Source organism: Meles meles, chromosome 2, assembly GCF_922984935.1.
Source record: "Meles meles chromosome 2, mMelMel3.1 paternal haplotype, whole genome shotgun sequence".
Lineage (NCBI taxonomy): Eukaryota > Metazoa > Chordata > Mammalia > Carnivora > Mustelidae > Meles > Meles meles.
The window spans coordinates 182,190,581-182,214,406 of NC_060067.1; the positions used below are offsets into that span (position 1 = coordinate 182,190,581).

At 34.2% G+C, this 23,826-nt stretch overlaps 1 protein-coding gene across 1 annotated transcript in view; it reads left to right on the forward strand.

Moving 5' to 3' along the window:
- The window catches only part of TEX15 (testis expressed 15, meiosis and synapsis associated), an 85,515-nt gene extending 62,117 nt beyond the window's left edge, over positions 1 to 23,398 (forward strand). The window contains exons 8-11 of the mRNA XM_045987441.1: positions 6,619 to 13,982; positions 16,071 to 16,129; positions 18,724 to 19,967; positions 22,898 to 23,398. Of these exons, the coding sequence (XP_045843397.1) occupies positions 6,619 to 13,982; positions 16,071 to 16,129; positions 18,724 to 19,967; positions 22,898 to 22,935 (8,705 nt within the window). The 3' untranslated portion in view covers positions 22,936 to 23,398. The remainder of the gene's footprint in view (positions 1 to 6,618; positions 13,983 to 16,070; positions 16,130 to 18,723; positions 19,968 to 22,897) is intronic.
- The last annotated feature ends 428 nt before the right edge of the window (positions 23,399 to 23,826 follow it).

The window sequence follows — 23,826 nt, forward strand, 5'->3', positions numbered from 1 at the left end:
TGTGGCAAATCTCCAAATAATTTTCCAATACATTAATTTAAAAAGAATCCATGTGGACCCATACATTTCAAACCCCTGTTGTTCAAGGATCAACTGCATTTGCTTATTCTGGGCATTTCATATAAGGGAAATCATAAATATGTTCAGTGATACGGCCTTTCATGACTCATGACTTCCACTTAACAGTATTTTCAAGGTTCTCTCATGTTGTAACATATTAATCATTCTTTTTCATGGGATAATATTACATTGATTAGATATACTATATTTATTCATCAGTTGAAGGATGTTTGTGTTGTTTTCACCTTTCGGCAATTGTGAATAATTCTGGTGTGATTCTTGAACAAATTTTGTGTAGACATGTGTTCTCATTTCTCTTGGGTAGATAGCTAGGAGTGGAATTTCTGGGTCTTGTGATGACACTGTGTTAACCGTTTGAGGAAATGCCAAACTGTTTTCCAGAATGGCTGCATCATTTACATTCACACCAGTAGTGTATGATTGTTGGGATTTTCCACTTCCTATATTACTATCTGACTTTTTGTTTATAGCCAACCAAGTGGATATGAAGTAAAGGTTTTCAGGTTAAGTTTTATGCTTTTTTTTTTTTAAAAATTTACTCCCAAGTATTATGTTTTTGGATACTTTTTTTTTTTTCAGATTGGTGTCAAGTCTATTCTTTTTTTTTTTTTTTAGCAAACATATAATGTATTTTTATCCCCAGGGGTACAGGTCTGTCAATCGTCAGGTTTACACACTTCACAGCACTCATGGATACTTTTTTAAGTAGAGTTTGTTCAATCGCATTTCTGTGTTCTTCATTTAAGTATATAGAAATATTGTTGATTTTTGTGTATTGGTCTTATATCCTGTTACCCTTACTAATCTCATTATTAGTTCTAGTTTTTTAGTGATTTCCCTAGGATTTCTATATACAAGATCAGGTCGCCTACAAATAGAGTTAGTTTTAATTCTTCCTTCCCAAATTGGGTGCTTTTTTTTTCTTTTTCTTGTCTAATTGCCACGGCTAGGACCTCCAGTTGAATGTTTAATAGAAGTGGTAAAAGTGGATAGACATCCTATCTTGTTCCTGAACTTAGGGGCAAGCATTCATCCTTCACTAGTATGATGTTAGCTATGTGGTTTATCGATGTTCTTTGTCATGCTGACGAAGTTCCCTTCTGTTCCTAGTTTGTTGAGTGTTTTTATCATGACAAGGTATTGGATTTTGTCAGATCCTTTTGCTGCATCTATCGGGGTGATAGCGTGATTTTTAGTCCTCACTCTGTTTACTGTGCTGTATTACACTAACTGATTTTAAGATGTTAAGTAAACTGCATTGCTGAGATAAATCCCATTTAGTCATGGTATGTAATTTTTATTACATGTTAATGGAATTGGTTTATTACTAATTTTTTTGGAAATTTTTTTTGGTCTATATTTGTAAGTTTCGTTGATCTGTAGCTTTCTTGTGATGTCTTTAGTTTTGGTATCAGAGCAATACTGGTCTTATAGAATAAGTTTGAAAAGGTTTCCTCCTTTTCCCTTTTTTTAATAAAGAGTTTGTGAATAATTAATACTTTAAACATTTGGGAGACCTCACTGTTAAAGCCATTCAGAAGCACCTGGGTGGCTCAGTCAGTTAAGTGTCTGACTTCAGCTCAGGTGATGATCTTGGGGAACTGGGATTGAGCCCCATGTCAGGCTGCCCACTTAGCAGGGAGCCTGCTTCACCTTCTTCCTCTGTCCATCCTACCGCTCATACTCTAACTCAAAATCTTTTTAAAAAATTTTTAAAAAGTCGGTTTTTTTTTTTATATGTGTGAGTAGTTTTTTTGGTTTTGTTTTGTTTTGTTTTTAACTAATTCATTTTCTTCACTTACTATAGCTCTCTTCAGGTTTTCTGTTTCTTCTTGAATCAGCTTTAGTGGTTTGTGTGTTTGTAGGAATTTGTCCATTTCATCTAACTTATCTAATTTAGTGGTGTAATGTTGTTCATAGTATTTTTTTGTAGTCCATTTTCCTTTCGTAAAGCCAGTAGTAATATCTTCTCTTTCAGTTCTCATTCTATTTATTTCAGTCTTCCTTCTATTTTCTTGGTCAGACTGGCTGAAGGTTTGTCAGTTTTGTTGATCTTTTCAAGGAGCCAATTTTTTATTTCATTAATTTTTTTTTATTTTTCTCTTCTCTATTTTATTAATTTTTTCTCTGATCTTTATTTACATCCTTTTTGTTTCAGGCTTCGTTTGCTCTTCTTTTTCTGGTGTCTTAAGGTGGAAGGCTAGGGTATCGATTTGAGATCTTGCTTCTTTACAGCTATAAATTTCCCTGAAAGTACTGTTTGAGCTGTATCCTGTAAGTTTTGGTATGTTTGTCTTCATTTTCATTCATCTCAAAGTATTTTCCAGTTTCCCTTTTGATTTCTTATTTGGCACATTTTTTTTTTTTAGAAATATGTTACTTCTACGTGTATGTGAATTTCCCAATGTTTTTTTTTCTGTTACTGATTTCAAATTTTATTCCATTGTAGTTGGAGAATATAACTTGTACTATCTTTATCCTTTTAAATTTATTGACCCTATCGTGTGGTCTGTCTTGAATGTTCTGTGTGCACTTGAGAAGAATAGAAATTTTGTTTTTGTTGGGTAGAGTGTTTTATAAATGTCTGCTAGGTCTAGTTGATGTGTAGTTTGCTCAGTTTTCTGTTTTCTTGATGATCTCTCTCTAGTTATTCTCTCCACATTATCCTTCACCCAGAAGGCTTAAAATGGAAACCATAAAGTAAGGATTTTCCTTACTTCTACTCCTACATATCCACAAACTTATAGCTAATTACTTTAATCAAAGAATGATGGATAATAGACTTATTTGCAGTGTATTCAGTGTTGAATCACTATGTTGCACACCTGGAACTAATATAATATTGTATGTCAGTTATACCTCTTTTTTTTTTTTTTTTTTTAAAGATTTTATTCATTTATTTGGCAGAGAGAGATCACAAGTAGGCAGAGAGGCAGGCAGAGAGAGAGAGAGAGAGAGGGAGAAGCAGGCTCCCCGTTGAGCAGAGAGCCCGATGTGGGACTCGATCCCAGGACCCTGAGATCATGACCTGAGCCGAAGGCAGCAGCTTAACCCACTGAGCCACCCAGGCGCCCCAGTTATACCTCTTTTTTTTTTAAGATTTTATTTATTTATTTGACAGAGAGAGATCACAACTAGGCAGAGAGGCAGGCAGAGAGAGTGAGAGGAAAGCAGGCTCCCCGCCGAGCAGAGAGCCCGATGCAGGACTCGATCCCAGGACCCCGAGATCATGACCTGAGCTGAAGGCAGCGGCTCAAACCACTGAGCCACCCAGGCGCCCCAAGTTATACCTCATTTTTTAAAAAGCAATAAACATTGATGCCTTTTGGGGTAATAAATTTTGAGGAATACCTATATTATGCCCAAAGTCAAGGCCACATGTGATGGCTATCAGCATATTCATCTCCCTCTAGAGTACTGCAGACCTGTGCTTTCCAGTACAGTAGCCATTAGTCACATATGGCTATTTAAACTTAAATTAATTAAAATTAAATTAAAATTTTAATTTCTCATTCACATCATCCCTTATCAAATCAGTAACTACATGTGGCTATTGGGTACTGTATTGGATAGCATAGATAAAGAACATTGCCATCACCACAATTGGTAGTTTGCTTTGTTAATTGTAATTTCATTTTCTTACAGTTTCTTACATTATTGAGGATGTTGGGTTTGTTCTCCATTTTTCTTTTGTTATTTGGTGAGACTGCCAAAAATGGAAATAAACTTAAAGTGTCCTTATTAAGATTAAGCAAATAATTTAACCTACTGATTAAGGTTCTGCTGCTTATAAACTGTGATCCTGGGCAAATTACTCTTCACTTCCTCACCAATAAACTGGGAATGTTGTGAAGATTAAATGAATTAGTGTGCATAAGGCACTCAGAAAAACCATACCTGTCATCCATATTAAGTACTTTATTAGTAAACATTATGGATATATTAATATGCATTTACCATACATTTATGAAATTCAGATCATTAAACAAGTTAGGTTTCTTTTCCCATGTTTCTTTGTATTAATTTATGTTAATATTTGTAATAGCTGCATAACATTGTTTCTAGGGCATTTGTTATAGCACATAAGTATAGTACTTTTATAATTATTGATATGACAAATTTATTTAACCAGTTTCATTTATTAAATTGTTCTATTTGAGTATAGTTGACATATGATGTTACATTAGCTTCAAGTGTACGACATAGTGATCCAACTTCTCTATAGTATACTATGCTCTTTACAACTGTAGCTACCATCTGTCACTATACAGCACTATTACAGTATCATTGACTGCACTTCATTTGCTATGCCTTTTATTCCCATGACTTACTCATTTCATAACTGGAATCATTTGTCTCTTTATGCAAGTACCATACTATTTTAATTACTATATCATTGTAGTATATCTTGAAACCTTAACCAGTCTCATATTGATAGTTAGGTTTCTAGCTTTCAGCTGTCCTGGATTATTATTCTAAAAATTCTTGTACATATATTGAGTATTTATGCAAGTAAATTAGAATAATAAATACATAAAAGTAAACTTATTGGGTATAGATGATTATACATTACATTTTGCTGAAAACTTTAGGTTTACTTTCTCAGAAATTAGTACCAGTTTATACTCCCATGAACAGTATAAGACTGCTTTACATCTGCAGGATATTAATTATCCTTTCAAGGCTTTCCAGTCTAAGCAGTTTTTTAATATGACTCTTGTTATTTTTTTTTAAGATTTATTTATTTGACAGTGAGAGAGGTAGCACAAGCAAGGGGAGTGGAGAGGGAGAATCAGGCTCCTCAGTGAGCAAGGACCCTGATGTGGGCTCGATCCCAGGATCCTGGGATTATGACCTGAGCCAAAGGCAGACACTTAACGACTGAGCCACCCCGGTGCCCCATAACTCTTGTTATTTATTTAGTGGCATTGGACATTTTTTTGTGTTCATAATTTTTGTGATTTTCTTGTTCATATATTTGCCCACTTTTCTATTGCATTGTCTTTCTATTAATCTTTTGAAGATGTCTGTATACACTTTATGTACTCTATGTGTAATTATGTACTAAGCTTGCTAATTCAGAAAATACTTTTCACCAGTTTGTCCAAGTTTTATTTATCATGAGTTTTGACCTGTTAAAGTATTTAATTTACATGTAATTGTCATCTTTTTTTAATTTCTAGTTTTCTGATATCCAGATATTTATCTTAAAAAATACTTAGTTTGGGGGTACCTGGGTGGTTCAGTGGGTTAGACCTCTGCCTTTGGCTCGGGTTGTGATCTTGGGGTCCTGGGATGGAGCCTTGCATCAGGCTCTCTGCTCGGCATGGAGCCTCCTTCCCCCTTTCTCTCTGCCTGCCTCTCTGCCTACTTGTGATCTCTCTCTCTGTGTTAAATAAATCTTTAAAAGAAAAAAAAGTACTTAGTTTATATCTCAGGATGATAAAACTATCTCTCCATCTTTTCTTCTAATACTTTTATGGGGTTTTTTTCCAATGAATTGTATTTTATTTTGGTATAAGTTGTATAGGGATCCACCATTTTTTGTCTGTTCACTGCATCTTCTGCTCTCAAGAACTGTATCTCTATTATGGTTGTATTTCCATTATAGCTTACTATAATTAAAAAATATAATTATACTTGGTTGTAAAATTTAGAAGTCTTCAACAAAGCTATCTTCAGTATCAATATGTTGTGATAAAGAATCTCATGGTACATCCCAATAATATGATTATAGTTTCATATATTCATAAATCTCACCATCAATTTCTCATCATTACTATCTGTTTTAATAAAGATTAATTTTGGGTATTACCTATGAATGTTTTGTGAACATTTTATTTGGTAACTATGCATTTTTATAGGTTCCTTTGTTGTTATATTTAGTTCTTTATGAAATTGTAGGAATAAATTCCAATAATTATAAAAGAAAATTTGTTTTCATTTTCTACATTATTTGCAGGAATCCTTACTTTACATTATATACATTATTTGCAGGAATCCTTACTTCACTATAGAGCAAGAGTAGTGCCTTGCTTTTGCTCCTGAGGAGGATTTTATGGAATATTTTTGCTCTTTTCTCCTCTGTTTCCACCTTCATTCCCCTTTTCTTTCTGTTTCTGTTGTCTCCTGACAGAGAGAGAAGGGGGTTAACAGTAGATAAAAGGGAGACACTTTTGCCTATTAATATATAGATTCTGTTATCTGAATATAGGAAATTAATATAAGAAATATCTAGTCTTTGAGCAACATATTTTTATTCTTTTTTAATTTTCTCTTTACTTGTATTTGTCAGAATTCAAATTTCTATGGTAAATACTTTTTTTAGTAGGGGTAATCTAGGACAGAGTTCTTTGTTGTATCATTTCTATTTTATTGGTTTATCACTCTTCTCTGCTTGCTTTTTCTGATGAGACCAACTTTAATCATAATCATAGTGAACTTTCAGTTAAGTGACATAGCTTACCTGTGTTGAGTTCAATGTAGAAACCCTTTTCCTTCCTATTTTTTCTTATTTTTTTAAAATTATTTCCACAGAAAGAACGTGCTCTCTGAATAACTGTACAGTGGCCAAAAGAATTGGAAAAGGAAAAGATGCTACTGTCATCTTTGAGCATTTCAGGAAACCTGTAGATCCATTTGTTCAGGAAAATTGTTCTTGCAGTGCCATAAATTCAGAGATAAATCCTTCCAACGCAAATATTTCTAATTCCTATGGAAATGTACAAAATGGAAACATTTCTACACATGAAACATACAGTGGACAGATGGAGCACAATTTAGCAGAATGTAGAGACACTTCTCAAGTACATATATATGATTCAGGTCTTTCATTTTTTCCCAGTGATACCAGAGAAAGTGTTAATGGGGACTTCATGTTAAATTTGACACAGCTTAAAAATGTTTTAAGTGGTCTTTCTGCTGCTTTTCCCCTTCATAACAATATTGGCTCAAGCACAGTTATTACTTCAAAACTCATTAAAGACCCAAGACTGATGAAAAGAGAAGAAAGCATAGGAAAACATAATAATATTACAGGTTTAAATAAGATTTTGCCACTTGAGAAGAGTTTAGATTTTAATTCAGAAGTACACCTATCATCTATGCGAAATAATTCTGCCTTCTCATCTGAAGTTGTGCCTGGTGATCGTTCTATTGTTAATAATTGTTTGGACGCCCCTTGCTTCAAAGTTTCTTTTGATGATTCACAGTCACAGGCTCACAACTTGGGCTCTAAGAACTATGATTATACAACTCCCAATAAAATTACCATGGCAAGACAGTGTAAGGGCCAAGACAATTTTTCCTTCCCAATGTGTTTGCCAAATATAGTTTCAGAAGTTGAGAACCAAAAACACAATGAGGAAAAAGTCCAGAGATCCCAGCAGAGAGGCAACATCCCACTTTTAATTGAAGAAGAAGGTGAACCACGTAACTCTCACGAATCAGTGAATACTTGTACAGAAGGGTACAGTAGTCACATCTCTCAGGAATCATGGTCTTCTAATTTAGAAACTGTATATCAGACTGGTCAAATGTCTACAGTTTTTCCTCTCCAAAAGAAGGAAAGCATACATGGCTACCTTCAAAATACTGGAAAAATGAGAGACTTCACTAATCCAGAGGATAATTCTGAACATGGAGAAAAGCAAATTTTATGGAAAGAAAATGATTTTACTAATGAAGCAAAAATCAGTCCAGTAGATAATTACATTTCTTTGCACCAAGAATACAAAGAGAATGAGAGTCTTTGTTCTTTTGGAAAAAATTGTGATCAAATACCAATTACTCAAGAATTAGAAATACCAAAATCATCTGCATTTACCACAAAGGATAAATATGACCTAGATCATCTAGCCTTGGAATTAGAAAGTAATCTTACTCCAAGAGTGGAGAGCCTTTCACAAAAATGTTCTCAACCCTCTTTGGAGTATGAAGATGACATTCATACAAGTTTTGCAATTTCTCAAAAACTAATGGAACTAAAATTGGAAAAACCAAATCAAAATGGTGTTAACATTATGACTAATGCTTTTCAAGAAGCAAAAAACATTCCTCAGGACAAAGAATTGCCAACTGATAGAATTACTTCATGTCACAACATTAAAACAACTCATGACAATTCAGATTGCAGCATAGCTGGTGAACATACATGTGTCCATGAAAATGATCCAGTGTCACTGGAGAACATGCAAAAAGACTGCAGAGAAACTTTTCAAAATGCTGATAAAGGTCAAGGTCATACTCTGTGTTGTAATGCAGAGCTGTACAGTGATATACACCTGAATACTGATTTTAAAGAACAAGGAGACAATGATAAAGAAAATGAAAATGAGGCTAAAGAGGAAAACACTGCTTTGTCTACAGAAAATGACAGACTAGGTATATATGAAGATGAGAAGCGGGGTTTTCGTACAGACAAAAATTATGCCAATTTGGATGAAAGAAGGGAGAATGAAAATTACAATAATGTAGAAATTCTGAGTTCTGAAGAATTTTGTACATTTAATTTGACTTGGGGGAAAAGACATGTATCAACAGAAACTACATTTTTAGAAAGTGAAGATACTATCACTGCCATAAAACAGAAAGATTCTCAAAATACAAGCAGAAGTGTAGAGCATTTGGCTTCCACAACACTTCCCAGAATTGCAGCATCTTCAGTGCATGTAGCCTCAAATGCTGCAGTACAGATAACTGGTGATATGGAACCTACATTAGTCACAAATCATGAAGATCACCAAAGATACCAGATTAAAGAAACTTGTTCTTCTGAGAGTCTAGATGTTGGTTTGTTAGTAAAACATAAGGTTTCTGATTGTGAAATGGATATGGATAACAATAAATTTCATGACTCATTTAATCAGTCAGTAAGTGACAGCCCCGTTCTTCAGAGTTGTGAATTGGAAAATAAGATTGAATTGGGTTCAGAACTGTGTGATGATGTTTTTCTAATTCAACAAGATACTCCTAGCCATAGAAATGCTCTGTATGAAGAATTTGGGGCCTCATATGAGACTCTAAAGTCTCGTATTGATTGGGAAGGTCTTTTGGGAAGCAATAATGGGGAGAAGGAAGTTTTGAAAAGCTCCAGAGGAAGGGAGAATAATGATCAACATTACTCTGAGGAAAGTAATTCTTCCTACTCCTCTACACAAAAAGACAAAGAGCTCTTCAATCCAATTTTACTTCCAGATTTACAAGTGAAAATTACTAATATATTTGTGCCAGGATTCACTCCCGCTTTTGAATCCCCTGCATTGGAAGATAATTTTTGCAAAAACATAACTAAAACCAAAGAACCAGAAATGGATGAGGAGGAGAAATTGCCAGGATTTGAAATCTATTTCCAGTGTTCTGGTGAAAATTCACATCATCCATGTGAAAATGAATCTGGTAATATAAGCCAAGAATCAGGACTAGTGAGTAAATCTGAAATCTCACTTTCTCTTGATGCAAATCATAATACACAAGGGAATCATGCTTCTGAAAAACAAAACAGTGGACCTTTGCTTACAGAACCCTCTAATGTCACAGCATTAAATAATGAAAAAAGTTGTTCCTTGACAAAGTCAAAAACTGATTGTAATGATACTAGGAGTAAAAAGGACACAGGATCAAGAATTAGTAAAAGAAAGCCAAATATACCTTTCAGGGATGAGAACACACATAAGGATTTAAGACATCATGAAATTTATGGAAAGAAGAGGAAGCTAACCGATCAAGACTCATCTGAATGTTTTTCTTCATTATCCCAAGGGCGAATTAAAACATTTTCAAAGTCAGAAAAACACATTAGGAGTGTCCTAGATATTCTAAATAGTGAAGCATCTTTATGCAAAAGCAAACGTCTTTCCAGAAAACTTGACAGAGCCGTTCTTCACTTAAAAAAAGCTCATAGGAGAGTTCACACATCTTTGCAACTTATAGCTAAACTAGGAGAAAAAAGAAAAGGCCCATTACCAAAATCATATGCAATAATATGCAATAATTTCTGGGAAAGTTGTGACCTTCAAGGTTATAGCTCTGTGTCTGAAAGAAGATATTATTCCACTAAACATTTTTTGTCAAAAAGAAAATATGACAAGCCAGGAGAGAAAAGAGCTTTGGGATTTGAAGTGGATAAATCAGTAACTCATGTATCAAAGCACAAGTCTTTCAAAACAAGTAGAAAGAGAATCACTGAGTGCGTTTCTAAGAAAAATGTAGCTAGCAGTGTCTCCAGAAGTCACACCACTATTCATGTGAGAGAATTTTGTGAACAGGAGTATCCTGAATCACAGTTAGCCCTGTGCTCTACACCCCAAAGTACAAATTATTCAGCTTATAACAAGAGCAGTATGAAAAGTCTGAGATCATCAGAACTTCAGCCATTTTCTGGAAAAACTGAGTTTTTGTTTTCCCCATCCTGCCCAGATAAACTAACTAAAAAAGAAAATAAAATTGACACAACATTTTTATCTAACATCAGTAAATATGAAAAGCCTGAGAACCATTCAGCAAATAATAAAATTAAGGATCTAATGAAAGAAAGTAATTCTGAGACTAATAAAATAATAAATAAGAGTAATTCAGTATCTTTAAATTGCGCAAAAGAAAATAATGTAAGTTTTAGCAGAGAAAAAAATTATGATGCAACTTGTATAACTCACACAAAGGTAAAAACTGACATAGTTATTTCAGTTTTAGAATCAAATGTGAAGCACTTTTTAAATGTTGATATCTATAAACCAGATAACCTTATTTTATCTGGTTATAAAAGAAACTTGGAAGTAACCTTTCCTATCGAAGAATGGACAGCTCCCACTCAGAGCTCCAAACCAGGCATTATTACTGGAGACATGCTTATGGACCCATTAAATCCAACTCTGATAACCCACAAAAAGTATAACAGTGTTCCTCAATTGTTAACAACCACTCCAGTGACAGCTAGTGAAGGAGAATCTTCAGAATCTTTTTTGGATAGACAGAGAACTTTTTCTGTCGATCCTTTTGCAACATTCACTAATGTACCACACTGTCAGCCAGGATGTGGTGGAAAGAAGTATCTAAAAACAGAACAGTGGTCTTCAAGTAATTGCTTCCATATAGATGAGAATGAATCAAACGTTCTTGAGAATTCTGAGTTGGGTCTCAAATTAGTAACTGAAGAAAGTAAAAGTTGTAGGAAAAATACAATGAAGAAACTATTTTCCAATGATAGTTCTTTGCTCTTAAAAGGTAATATGAAGTGTTCCTCTTCAAAAAAATGTATGGCAAAGAAAGACATTCAGGACAGAAAAATGTGGAAAGTTAAACATGCAGAAAAAGCAAAAAATTCACTTCACATAAAAACCATGACTGAAGGATTCACTGCTACTAAGTACAAAAACCAAAAGAGTAAGATCTTAGAAGATTCCTCCTACTTACGTGAGAAAAGAATTAAAAATAATGTGATTGATTCTCATCCAATCTTTGAAGATATTACTGAGGTAGTCTCTTTGAATAACACAGTTTCTAATCATCTTAGCAAAAGACGGAAAGAAGGGGGAGTTAAGGTTAGTAATAACTCTCAGTCTGACTCTGCGTTGCATTCAGAAATAGCTTGTAATTCCAAACCACGCATTACAGGAATGAATCATGGGCCTGTTTTACATATGCACTCTCAAAACTCTGAATCCTCTACTGAGAAGAAGCCTACATCAAACATGAATGGATTAAAAGAAAAACATTGCTCAGCTGATTCTTCAGCTCTTATACCGAGACTAGCTCAAATTTTGAGAAGGGCAGATGAAACATCATCTTTTCAGATTCTACAGGAAGAAACTAAGGCTTGTCAAAGTATTCTCCCATTATTTGTTGAAGCTTTTGAAAGAAAACAAGAATGTTCTCATGAACAAATCTTGATTTCAAGAGAACTGTTGGTAGAACAAAACCTGTGGAATAATTGCAAACACAAATTAAAACCATGTGCTGTTGACTCCTTGGTGGAACTCCAAATGATGCTGGAAACTATTCAATTCATTGAAAACAAAAAAAGGCTCTTAGGAGGTGAACCAACTTTCCGAAGCTTGCTTTGGTATGATGAAACATTGTACGGTGAGCTGCTTGGTAGACCACGTGGATTTCAACAACAATCCAATTTCTATCCTGCTTTTCAAGGAAGGTTAAAATATAATGCATTCTGTGAGTTGCAAAACTATCACGATCAGTTAATTGAATTGTTTGAAGAAACCAAAAGGGAAAACAATTCATACTATGCATTCTTAAAATACAAACGGCAGATTAATGAATGTGAAGCAATAATGAAGCGTTGTTCTGATTGCTTTGACTTTTCTCTTTCTGTTCCATTTACCTGTGGAGTTAACTTTGGAGATAGTTTAGGAGACCTAGAAACCTTAAGAAAAAGTACTTTAAAGCTGATTGGTATGTATGGGGACTCTCCTAAAGTTGATTCCTATCCGGGAAAACAAGATCATTTGTGGATTATCATAGAAATGATCTCCTCAAAAGTTAATTTTATTAAGAACAATGAGGCAGTAAGTATTAAGATATCTCTTTATGGTCTGGAACATATCTTTTTTGATGCTGCGAAAAGTCTTGTTTGGAAAGAAAGGAGACAGTTTTTCAGCAAAAAATACTCAGGAAAGAAGGATAAAGAAATGTTACTCAAAATGAATCAGTATGCTTTTTCTAAGTTGAAAAATATATATGATATGTTGTCTAAAGATTTAAGCAGTGAACAAATTTCCAATATTGGGCTTGAGAATACTGAGATTGCTTCCAGAAAGTCAGATGACCTAATAAACAAAGCTACAGTTAACATAGAAGACTGTAGGTTTAACAGTACTTTGCTTTCACACCCAGATATCTGTTGTGTTAGTGAAATATTGATTCAGGCTGAATTTGCAGACTCTGAGAAATTGGAGGAACTCATTTTGAGATGTATTGGACACCTAGAAATTTTAAAAAAATACTTTCAGATGCTGCAAGAAGAGAACATAGATCATATTTTTATCACAGAAGAAAATGTTTTGGACATGGTGAAAAACCACAACTATGGAGCCATAATTTTAAAACCTGCAGCCATTGAAACCTATATTGAAATTGTCATGCTTTCAGAAACTGTTCACTTTCTTAAAAACACAATGGCAAAGAAACTAGACAAACAGAGGTTTCGAGGTATGCTTTGGTTTGATTTGTCACTTCTTCCTGAGTTGGTTTGCTGCCAAGAAAAAATGGCATCTTTTTCGTTTCTTAACGATAACTCAACAGATTGCCTATGGAATGTCATAGAGACTGCTATTTCTGAACTTAAAAAAGATCTGGATATTATTTACAAATATAGTGAAGGAATTAATTATTCATATGCTCTTCATTTGCTCTCAAGAGAACTTGCAGAACTTTCAGAAATAAAAAAACTTCTAAAAATGTCTAAGTATTCCGTTTCTACATATATTGACTTTGTGCCATATATAGCATCCATAAATTACGGAAGCACTATGACAGAGTTAGAATACAACTACAATCAGTTTTCTACACTGCTCAAAAATATAATGGCTGCCCCTCAAAAAGACTTAGGGAAAATGGCTCATATTATGAAAGTCATGAAAACTATTGAAGATATGAAGATAATATGTGCTAAAAATGCTGAATTAACCATTTCCTTTATTCTGTGCCAAATGCTACATAACAGAAAGAAGACTTTCCAACTGAACAGAAAAGAAAAAATGAATATGCATGTAAAACCTAGGAAGAGTATCAATAAATCTAGTACTTTTATGAAAGTGCCCTCAATTTCAGAGTGCATAATGAAAAATGTTTCAAATTCCTCTAAAAAACGATCTATCACTGTAGACAAATGTGAAGACTCTCAGGAACAAGAGAAAAACAGTCCTGTTTCCAGCTGTAAAAAACAAAAGGTAACAAATGTTTCAAAACAAAACGTATGTAAGTATTACTTTTGAGAACAAGTCTACTCTTGAAACAGGTAGTTTGCAGATTGGTAAAAATTGAGAATGCTTTGCATATTGCCTTGCATGTGAATTTACTAAGTAAAGAATTGTATTAGGGATATCTGGCTGGCTAAGTCAGTGAAGCATGCAACTCTTGATTTAGAGGTCATTAGTTTAAGCCCCACGATAGGTGTAGAGCTTACTTTAAAAAAAAATTTGGAGAAATAATTCCTATTAGCTACAAAATGATGATTCTGTATATGAGAAACACCTTGCAAATGTCTACCTTTTTTAAAGATTTATTTATTTATTTGATAGACAGATCACAAGTAGGCAGAGAGGGAGGCAGAGAGAGTGGGGGAAGCAGGGAGCCTGATGCAGGGCTCGATCCCAGGATCCTGGGATCATGACCAAAAAGTCCCTATTTGACAAGAGCTGAAGGCAGAGGCTCTAACCTGCTGAGCCACCCAGATGCCCCATCAAATGTCTACTTTTAAACTAAAAATTATTTAGAAGATATTTCTTGGAAAAATATATATAACTTCTTAAGGGATAGTCCAGTGTGAATGTAAGTTATTAATTTATTAAGTAGCTTCTATATAACAAGGCTATACTTAATGTAGTAAATATTAAAAGCTAGCTAATGGAGCCTGTGTTCTTGACCATTATCCACGTGGAAAAAATAGGACAGATTTTTTAAATAGGTGATTAAAAAGGAGTTACAAGAAGTCCTACATAAACACATTTTATATAACATTAACAAATTATAGAAAACATTTATTTTGTGCCTGGCACTATTCTAGCAATTGCACAAATATTAACTTCTTTATCTTTCACAAAATCTTTATGATGTAGGTACTATCATTGTCTTATTTAAAGGTATAAGACAGAGTACAGAAAGGTTAATAACTTTCCCAGGGTCACAGAGTTAGTAAATGGACAAGCCCAGATGTAAAACCAGACAGTCTAGCTCCAGAGCCCATACTAACCTAACAACCTACACTCAGAGGCTACTCTTAAAATTTTTTGAGAATTTCTCAGTTCAGAAGTAAAGAGAATCCTTTATGCAAAAGGAAAAGTAGGAATTTTGTCTTGGGTTACTGAAATTGTATTTGTTAATTAAACTAGTTCTGGAGGCCAGGAAACCAATCATTTATTTCACTGTGTTTATAGGAAAATGTTTACTAAACAACCAGTTTGTAAGCATACTTCTAATAAGAGTACAGTTGTGTATGCCACATCAACAGTAAAATGAGAATAATAATTAAGGTGTTATAAATATTTAGAAAAAAAGTTTTTAAAGTTTTTTTTTTATTTCAATGAAGAGCAGAGACCAAAGCTTTGTCTTAAATTGGGAAAAAGTTAAATTAAGAGGGGTATCTAAGTTATGGAAAATATTACGAGCAAAGGCACTATGTTTATTGACATTATTTGAGAAATGAGTTTAAAACTAAGTCTAGAAAAGAATTTAATTTAGTGGACAGTACCAGTAAGCTAAGGATATTTCAGAAAGAATATTGTTTCAGATTATAAGATGTCTTAAATATAGGCCCAAGGAGTTTAACTTTATTCTGTATGCATTGAAGGTAATGTCCTGTGAAATGTGTTTTTTCAATGATTTAAAGAGTAGAGATTTTGAGTACAGTTAGAAGTAACATGTCATCCAGGGCTTAGTTGAGGGTGCTATTTTACAGAATAAGAAATGAAAGTCCCTATTTGACAATTACTTAAAAATGGGACTTAATGACTGGCTTACTAAAAAGAGCATATACAAAAAGAGCAGTTATAAATGGACTCTAAGATTTGTTATAAGTATGGGGATAGAAATAAGTCTGCAAAATGTCTTTTTAGAAAAGTCTCTCTAAACATTTGTGACATATGGGAAGTCCAGCAGAGTCACTGGTTTTTGAAAGGGGGGAGATTAATGAATGTGGTTTTAGACCGAGCATTTTAGATGATGACACAACAAGCAATTGTATCTGATGCGAAAATAATATTTATATTATATTTTATGCCATTACCAATGTAGGTTTTCTTTGTAACTTTTAAACATAGGTTGACATGAAAGATGTAACAAAAATCAACAGAGAAGAGGCAACATTCAAGCATCCAAGGTAACAGCTGCCATCAGCCCTATCTGAAGAAAAAACAAAATTAAGACATATTAAGGAACAGTGCTAACACATTTCTTTATATACCTCTATTGGATATACATGTAATTTAGAAGACAAGAGTAAGGTTAGGAGGGAGAATAAGGTTTCAGATTAGGCAATACTTTAAGGTTTAAGGAATTTAAAGTTCATTCTCTCAGTATTGAAGGTATACCCTGTGAAATGTTTTTTTCAGTAATTTAAAGGATAGGGAGATTCTGAGTAGAGGTAGAAGTACTAGTAAGAGAAGAGTGGTGTTTTATAGAATAAAAATGTAAAATTCTATTTGAAAGACATTGTTTGAAGAATTCATGGGGATTACTAACTGGTTTGCTAAAAAGATAATATGACAAGTGATTAGATTGAATTTTTTAAACTTGTGGATACTACAGACCAGTCAGATTTCAAAATTGGTTAAAAAATAGAAATTGCTAATTTATATTACTAAGGGGGAAACTTAGTCATCAACATACATGTATTATACTACTGTCTCGTTAAAGGATGTTTAACACCATGATATAGGAGGAGCATGATTTCAAAATAAAGGCTAGTTCTTTAAACTGAATTGTTTTTATGAAAAACTCCTTACGTGATTTATATTTTTTCAATCTGACATGAAGTGGTGCCACTGGACATATTGACCATCTCTTATTTCATTCAGCTCTCAGCTGTCAATTTGTGACAAGCTTCATTTTTTCTATTTTATGAGAGAATGGGTAATACAGAGCAAAAAAGAGAATTCTAATTTCTGTCGTACTTGGTTCCCCTTCTTTATACATTTTATTTATATTTCTAGAATCCTTTTCCAGACTCTTTAAATAGTTGTGTGGTGGCACAAAGATGAATAGGCTTTTAAAGGGATAACATAAACCAGTTTTACAATCATCTTAGTTCTGGTAACTAAATATAGGTAGTATTTGATAGTCAAAGAATCAGACTTTCCTTCTCACATAGGGGAATTAATCCAAATATAGGGTTAATAAGGGGTGATATTTTCATGGAAGAATACTCTCCAAGAGAATGGGTAGAAGAGCGACCATACAAGCAGCAGTCAAGGTATAGGGCTGAGATATCACTGAAACATCATTGGAAATGTGATAAAGCAAAAATTGTACCTTCTGCAAAATGTCAAAGTATTGTACAGAATTGGATGAAGATGTTGGTCATCAATAAAATGCCTTTTAGAGGGGCACCTGGATAGTTCAGTCAGTTAAGCGTCTGTATTTGGCTCAGGTCATGATCCCAGCATCCTGGGATCAAGTCCTACATCAGGGTCCCTGCTCATTGGGGAAACTGCTTCTCCCTCTGTGTGCTCTCTCATCTCTCTCTCTCTCTCTCATTCTCCCTCTCAAATAAATAAAATCTTTAATTTAAAAAAAAATCTTAAAATGCCTTTTAGAGAGGCTGGATTAAGTAAAATATGGGGCATTTAGTTTGAAACTAAATATATACAAATTCCAGGCCAAAGATTAATTTCTTTTGCCTGGGAAGGAACGATTACTTTTTTCTTTTCAACATGTTCTTTTCCACTTGTAATTCAGAGAATTTGATGAGACACCAAAAAATATCATCATCCTGGAGACCTATATTAACAGTCTGGCTCTAGGCATTTCCCTAGTGGATGCTTCCTTCAGCCTGGTTGAGACTCTCTAAATTTAGGTAGGATGACAAGGATATTAAATTGGTATATTTTGGAGGTCTGTGTTTCCTCTTCTTAACCTTGAATGGAAAAACTATCTTAGTAGTTCCCAATAACAGAAGATCTTTTGGCAGGGGCAGGGCACAGATGGTAGTTTTGTCAGTTATATATAGCCATTAAAAGTAAAGAAGATCATCAAGTTGGAAGTGTATGAATGCAAAACTATAGTAAAAAATTGGATGTAGTTTCCTACTTCTAAAAGCCTCTGTTAGGAAATATCCAGTGTATAAAATAATTACAATATTGACCACACTGCATATATTTCTAAATGTATTGGAAATGCATTTGAAATGTGGAGTGTGTAATATTTTGCAGGAAAGGTATCTTAATTCAAAGCAAGGAAGTAGGGGTGCCTGGGTGGCTCAGTTTTTAAGCGTCTGCCTTCACCTTGGGTCTTGCAGGAAGCCACTTCTCCCTCTCCCCCTGCTTGTGTTCCCTCTCTCTCTCTCTGTCTCTTTCTCTGTCAAATAAATAAAAGTCTTTTTAAAAAAGGCGGGGGGGCGCCTGAGTGGCTTAGTGGGTTAAGCCTCCACCTTTGGCTCAGGTCATGATCTCAGAGTCCTGGGATTGAGCCTCACATTGGACTCTCTGCTCAGCAGGGAGCCTGCTTCCCCCTCTCTCTCTGTCTGCCTCTCTGCCTACTTGTGATCTCTCCCTCTCTGTCAAATAAATAAAATCGTAAAAAAAAAAAAAAAAGCAAAGAATGAAACTGGGGGAATAAGTTATACATATACTGCTGATAGAGAAAATGTAAATCTTAAGAATTCTCCTGAATAAAAACTTCAAATACATGTTTATAATAAGTTTGGGGGACTCTGTATATTTAAAGTTGTTTTTGTGTATATGTTATACTTAATAGGACCACGAGATCTCTTCCTGAAAGTCCAAGCGAAATAGGAGCAACTTCATCTGACAATCTGAAAAGAAACCATTTATCTCCAAAGAAGATTGAGGTGGAAAGATCACTACCTGACTCACTCTTACCTTCAAAGAACTTAAAAGATACTTGCACATCAAAACCAGAGGGCAGAATAGATTTAACTAATATTTCATCTAATACTTCGAAAGACCTCACTGGACAACAGGGAAACTTAAGTAACATGAAGAAAAGCAATGCGAATTTTAGTGCTACTAAAACAAAAACTGATAAGAAAGATTGTTCTTCTTTCGCAATTTGTGAACAAAGAAGTGTAGATGGCGTATTTCCAAAAGACTACAAGATGCCTTCACAGAGATTTCTTAATCCTGCAGAGAAGTCTTGTCCCTCAGACATAAAACCAGGAACTGAGCCTGATGGATCAGTGCTCTCAAAGCCTATTTTCCGTTTTGTTAGGGACATCCCTGCCAATTTAGAAATGAATGACACTGTCTTTGAACTTCAAGATAATGAAATATTAAATTCATCTATTAAAAATTCTGCATGCACCAATTCTTCAGAATCCAAATTTAACCAGGACAGATCTCCTATTCTGCAAGTAAATAAGACACAGCCTGAAAAAACTGAGTTAAAAGAAAAATATATGAAGGATACCTTGAGTCCCAGTTCTATACCTCTAGGAGCATCTGAGGACATAACCCTCAATGTAAATCAAACAGCAGAATACTCTTTTCCTGAACAACAAAATAACGAAAATGCAAAAGTCCTAACTCAAAATGCTGCAGCATATTGGAATGAACTTCCACAGTCTGCATGTGCTCCAATATGTAATTCTTCGGCGCATGCATTTAGTACTTCCTATCCTTACTACGCTTGGTGTGTTTACCATTACAGCAGCAGTGGCGGCAGTTCCCTCACCCAGACATATCGTGGGATAACATACGAAGTACAGCCACCTCCTCCTGGGATGTTGACTGCAATTGCAAGTACAGTTCAAAATTCACATTCTAGTCTTTTATACTCTCAATATTTTGGTTACTTCGCTGGGGAGCAACAAGCAAGTGACTTTGTGCCAGTGAATGGGTATTTTCAATCTCAAATGCCTGTTCCTTACAATTTTCAGCAGCCAATTTTTTCACAGTATGCTCCCCATCAACCATTCCCACAACCTGTATACCCTTATCCTCCTGATTCAGGTGTGCTTCCAGAGGTTCCATGGACTTATGGTAAGTTTTATAAGTTTTAGTGCTCGCTTTATTGAGTTTTTACTTTTCTCTCTTTGTACATTTATGTAAATGAAATTTACAGCAGGTCATCTATAGTAGTCATTTTTTTGTGCAGGCTCATAGAATTGTTCAAATCTGTGAATTATGTTGTCACTTGGGAATCTGGTTGTCAGAGACTGAAACAAAAAGAATTGATAATATCACTAGTACGTCCTTCAGCAAAACCAACTTTGGGAACTAGTTAAGTAAATTATAGTTAATTCATACCGCGAAATACAATGCAACAATTACATGGTTTAAATTTTTTTGTGGGTTTTTTTTTTAAAGATTTTATTTATTTGACAGAGACCACAAGTAGGCAGAGAGGCAGGCAGAGAGAGAGGAGGAAGCAGGCTCCCTGAGAGCCTGATGTGGGGCTCGATCCCAGGACCCTGGGATCATGACCTGAGCCGAAGGCAGAGGCTTAACCCACTGAGCCATCCAGGCACCCCAGTTTGTGGGTTTTTTAAAAGATTTTTAAAATTTATTTATTTGACAGGGAGAGAGTGCAAGCAGGTGGAACAGCAGGGAGAGGGAGAAGCAGGCTCCCCACTGAGCAGGGAGTCCAATGTAGGACTTGATCCCAGGATCCTGGGATCATGACCTGAGCCAAAGGCAGAGCCACCCAGGTGCCACTTAATGATAATTTTTAAAACTATGTCATATAAATTTACCTGTGTAAGTAAAGGAATGCCTAGAAATACTGAAATGAAATACAGCAACATTTTAACTTGTCTGCCTCCAGGTAATAAAATTGGGGGATTGTAGAGGGAGTTCTTAATATTTTCTAGATTTCCTACTATGAAAATAACATTATTTTGATAAGTGAAGAAAAAGAGTAAAAAACCAAGTTGGAAAAAGAAACTTCAATCAGATAAAGCAAACTTTCTCTTGGTATTCTAATATACTATCTGAACATAAGTGAGTAGAACAGCTTGGTAATTTGCCACTAGAAGCTAAAATTTTTTTCTCTTAAATGCAACTTTATTTGTAAAATATGATTAGAACATAGATTTTTTAAATTAAATTGAAATGTATATTTACCAATATAAAGCAAAATTTAAAAACAACTATTAATCTGACAAAAACTACAGTTATCCATTAAGACTCCAGTATTCTACCATGATAGGTAATATGTACTGTAAGTGAGTTTAACTATCTTTTAAGGTCTTAGAGGAATGCAAGGGAAATTCTTTCAAATTAAAAAGTTGTTTCCTGGAACATGTGGTTGGTTGGCTCATTTAGAAGAGCACGTGACTCTTGATCTCAGGGTTCTAAGTTCAAGCCCCACATTGGGTGTTGAGATTAATAAAAGTAAATAAACTTTTAAAAATAATAAAAAGTTTTTTCCCAACTCTAGATTCTCATAAATTAGTAAGTAGAAAAAAACTGAGTTCATTTATTCATTCTTTGGTCTGAATTGGATAAGAAGCAGCTTGTTAGCATAGCTCTGTCTCTAATTTAAAAATCTGATCACAGGGGCGTCTGGGTGTCTCAGTGGGTTAAAGCCTCTGCCTTTGGCTCGGGTCATGATCTCAGGGTCCTGGGATCAAGCCCCACATCAGGCTCTCTGCTCAGCAGGGAGCCTGCTTCCTCCTCTCTCTCTGCCTGCCTCTCTGCCTACTTGTGATCACTGTCTGTCAAATAAATAAAATCTTAAAAAAAAATAAATCCTTAATCTCTTTAAAAAAAAAAATCTGATCACAGGACCTCTATGTTGGAGTTGCCACTTGACACTTTATGACCTATAGGATAAGATTCAAATACTTTAGCTTGAAACACAGGGTCCTTTACAGTTTATGTAGCCTCATCTCCCACCACTTCCACCTTTGTATTCAAGCCACATTGAAGTTACTGTTCTCTCGTACAATTCCTCTCGTACTTCCATAGAACTTTTTGTGTGCCTTTCTCACATGATAAGTTATATGAGTATTATCTGGTATTGTAATTATCTCTGCATTTTTCCCTTCCCATCCTGACCCTGAGTTTAAACAGGACTGGAAATGGTTCACCTAAAACAAAAGAAAAACAGTAAAGGAAAGGAGAAAGAAATAGTGGAAGTGGGGAAGTGATTTTCCTTTGTGATTAATTTGGCACACTGCTGTTGCTGTAATAATAAACACACCAAACATAGTAGATGTGGCAAGCCTATGAATTAAACTAGAAATTTTCATTTCTGAAATAGGAAATCTTGAATGTAATTGTTTCATAAAGGTTCTCAGAGTTTGAGATTTTTGTATTCTTAATAATTAAGCTGTTGGTGATGCTCAAAAAGATATCTCGAATCAAATCTGGCTTGATTTGATTCTTGAGAATCAAGAATTCTTGATTTTAATTGTTAACCTTGGTTATATTAGTCAAGTGAAAATAAAAGGAAAAGAAATAATTACTTACTGTATTATTCAAAAGTAGCACTAAAAGTGTTATGAGGCAATAAGCACTTCATTTAGTTTTTATGAGTACAAATAATCTATAGAGATCACCTCTCATGCTTTTCAGGAGCTATATCTTTCTAAACATATGAAAATCCCTATGGCCCATTTTTGATGTTTTGCTCTTGATGCTTGTGTTCAGTGCCATAAATGGAACTAAGAGAGGGGCTAGGTGAGCCCTGTGTGAGGGGCACATTATTACCTCCTTTACTCCATTTAACTCTCCCAGAATACCTGAGAGGCATGTAGAGATTATTGTTCTCTTACAGATAAGGCACGTACTCCTTGGAGATCCTTAAATAACTTTTAAGAACCCATGGCTATTAAAGGGCAGATGTACAGTTTGAATTCTAATATTTTTAGTTCTAACTTAACTCAGGTCTTCCATTATACTATTATGTATTATGCTTAGTCAGCATCATTAACTTATCTCAAAAATTTGTGGTTTTTTTCTTTCAGTTCCGTGGCAACAAGAACCTTTTCAGCCAGGACATTGAAAAAAGTCTTCTGTCTACTGGAATAAAGGGAATTTTAACAAGTTTTTCCAAGTATTTTTTTTACTTACTTTTTATTTTTACATTTTTTAAATATATGTAAATGTGGTAGGAAATATAAACCATATAGCTCTTTATAAAATGTTTAAATGCAACAGTGTATCATACAATGCAATTGGAAATCAATTTCTGACATCTGAAATACCAAAATTATTTCCATGCAATATTTTAGTGAATGGTAGTAGGCTATTTTCAATATCCATCAGAAATATTAACAATATTTTGAAATTTATATTTTGAAATGTTTCCATCACAAATGTTACAGTTATATAAAAATTCTTTTCAGATTATCCTAATGGAATAAGGAGAGTAAATGTACCATTTAATATGAGTAAACTTAAGCAATAGTAGTAAAATCTTTAAGATTTTTCTCTCTGATATTTTTGATATATTGTTTATAGTAGCATTGTGCCATTTGACTTAAAGGATTTTTTTTTTACTTGGATTGGTCAATGAGACCAATAATTTTATAATTCTTGATATTTTATATAATTCTTTGCCTAATGTGACAAATTCCTTTAATTTCAGTATTTCCTAATTTTTACTTGCAAAATACATTTTAATAGGGAGTTTGGTTTGTATATTTTCAGTGTTTATCTTAGAGTAGAGATTTTTAAAATTTTTATGTTTGAAGTAGTTTAATGTCATTGTATTGAAATTAAAGTACATTTAGCAGCTTTTCCTAGGACCCTCTTCCACAAGATTATTTCTTTTGTATTGTATTTCATAATTCAAACTTTTCTTAAAATTGTTTTTGTAGCAAATAATAAAGAATAATTTCTTTAGCTTATGCCATTAGTTTAATCATATTTTAGTAATTTAAATAATGCAGCA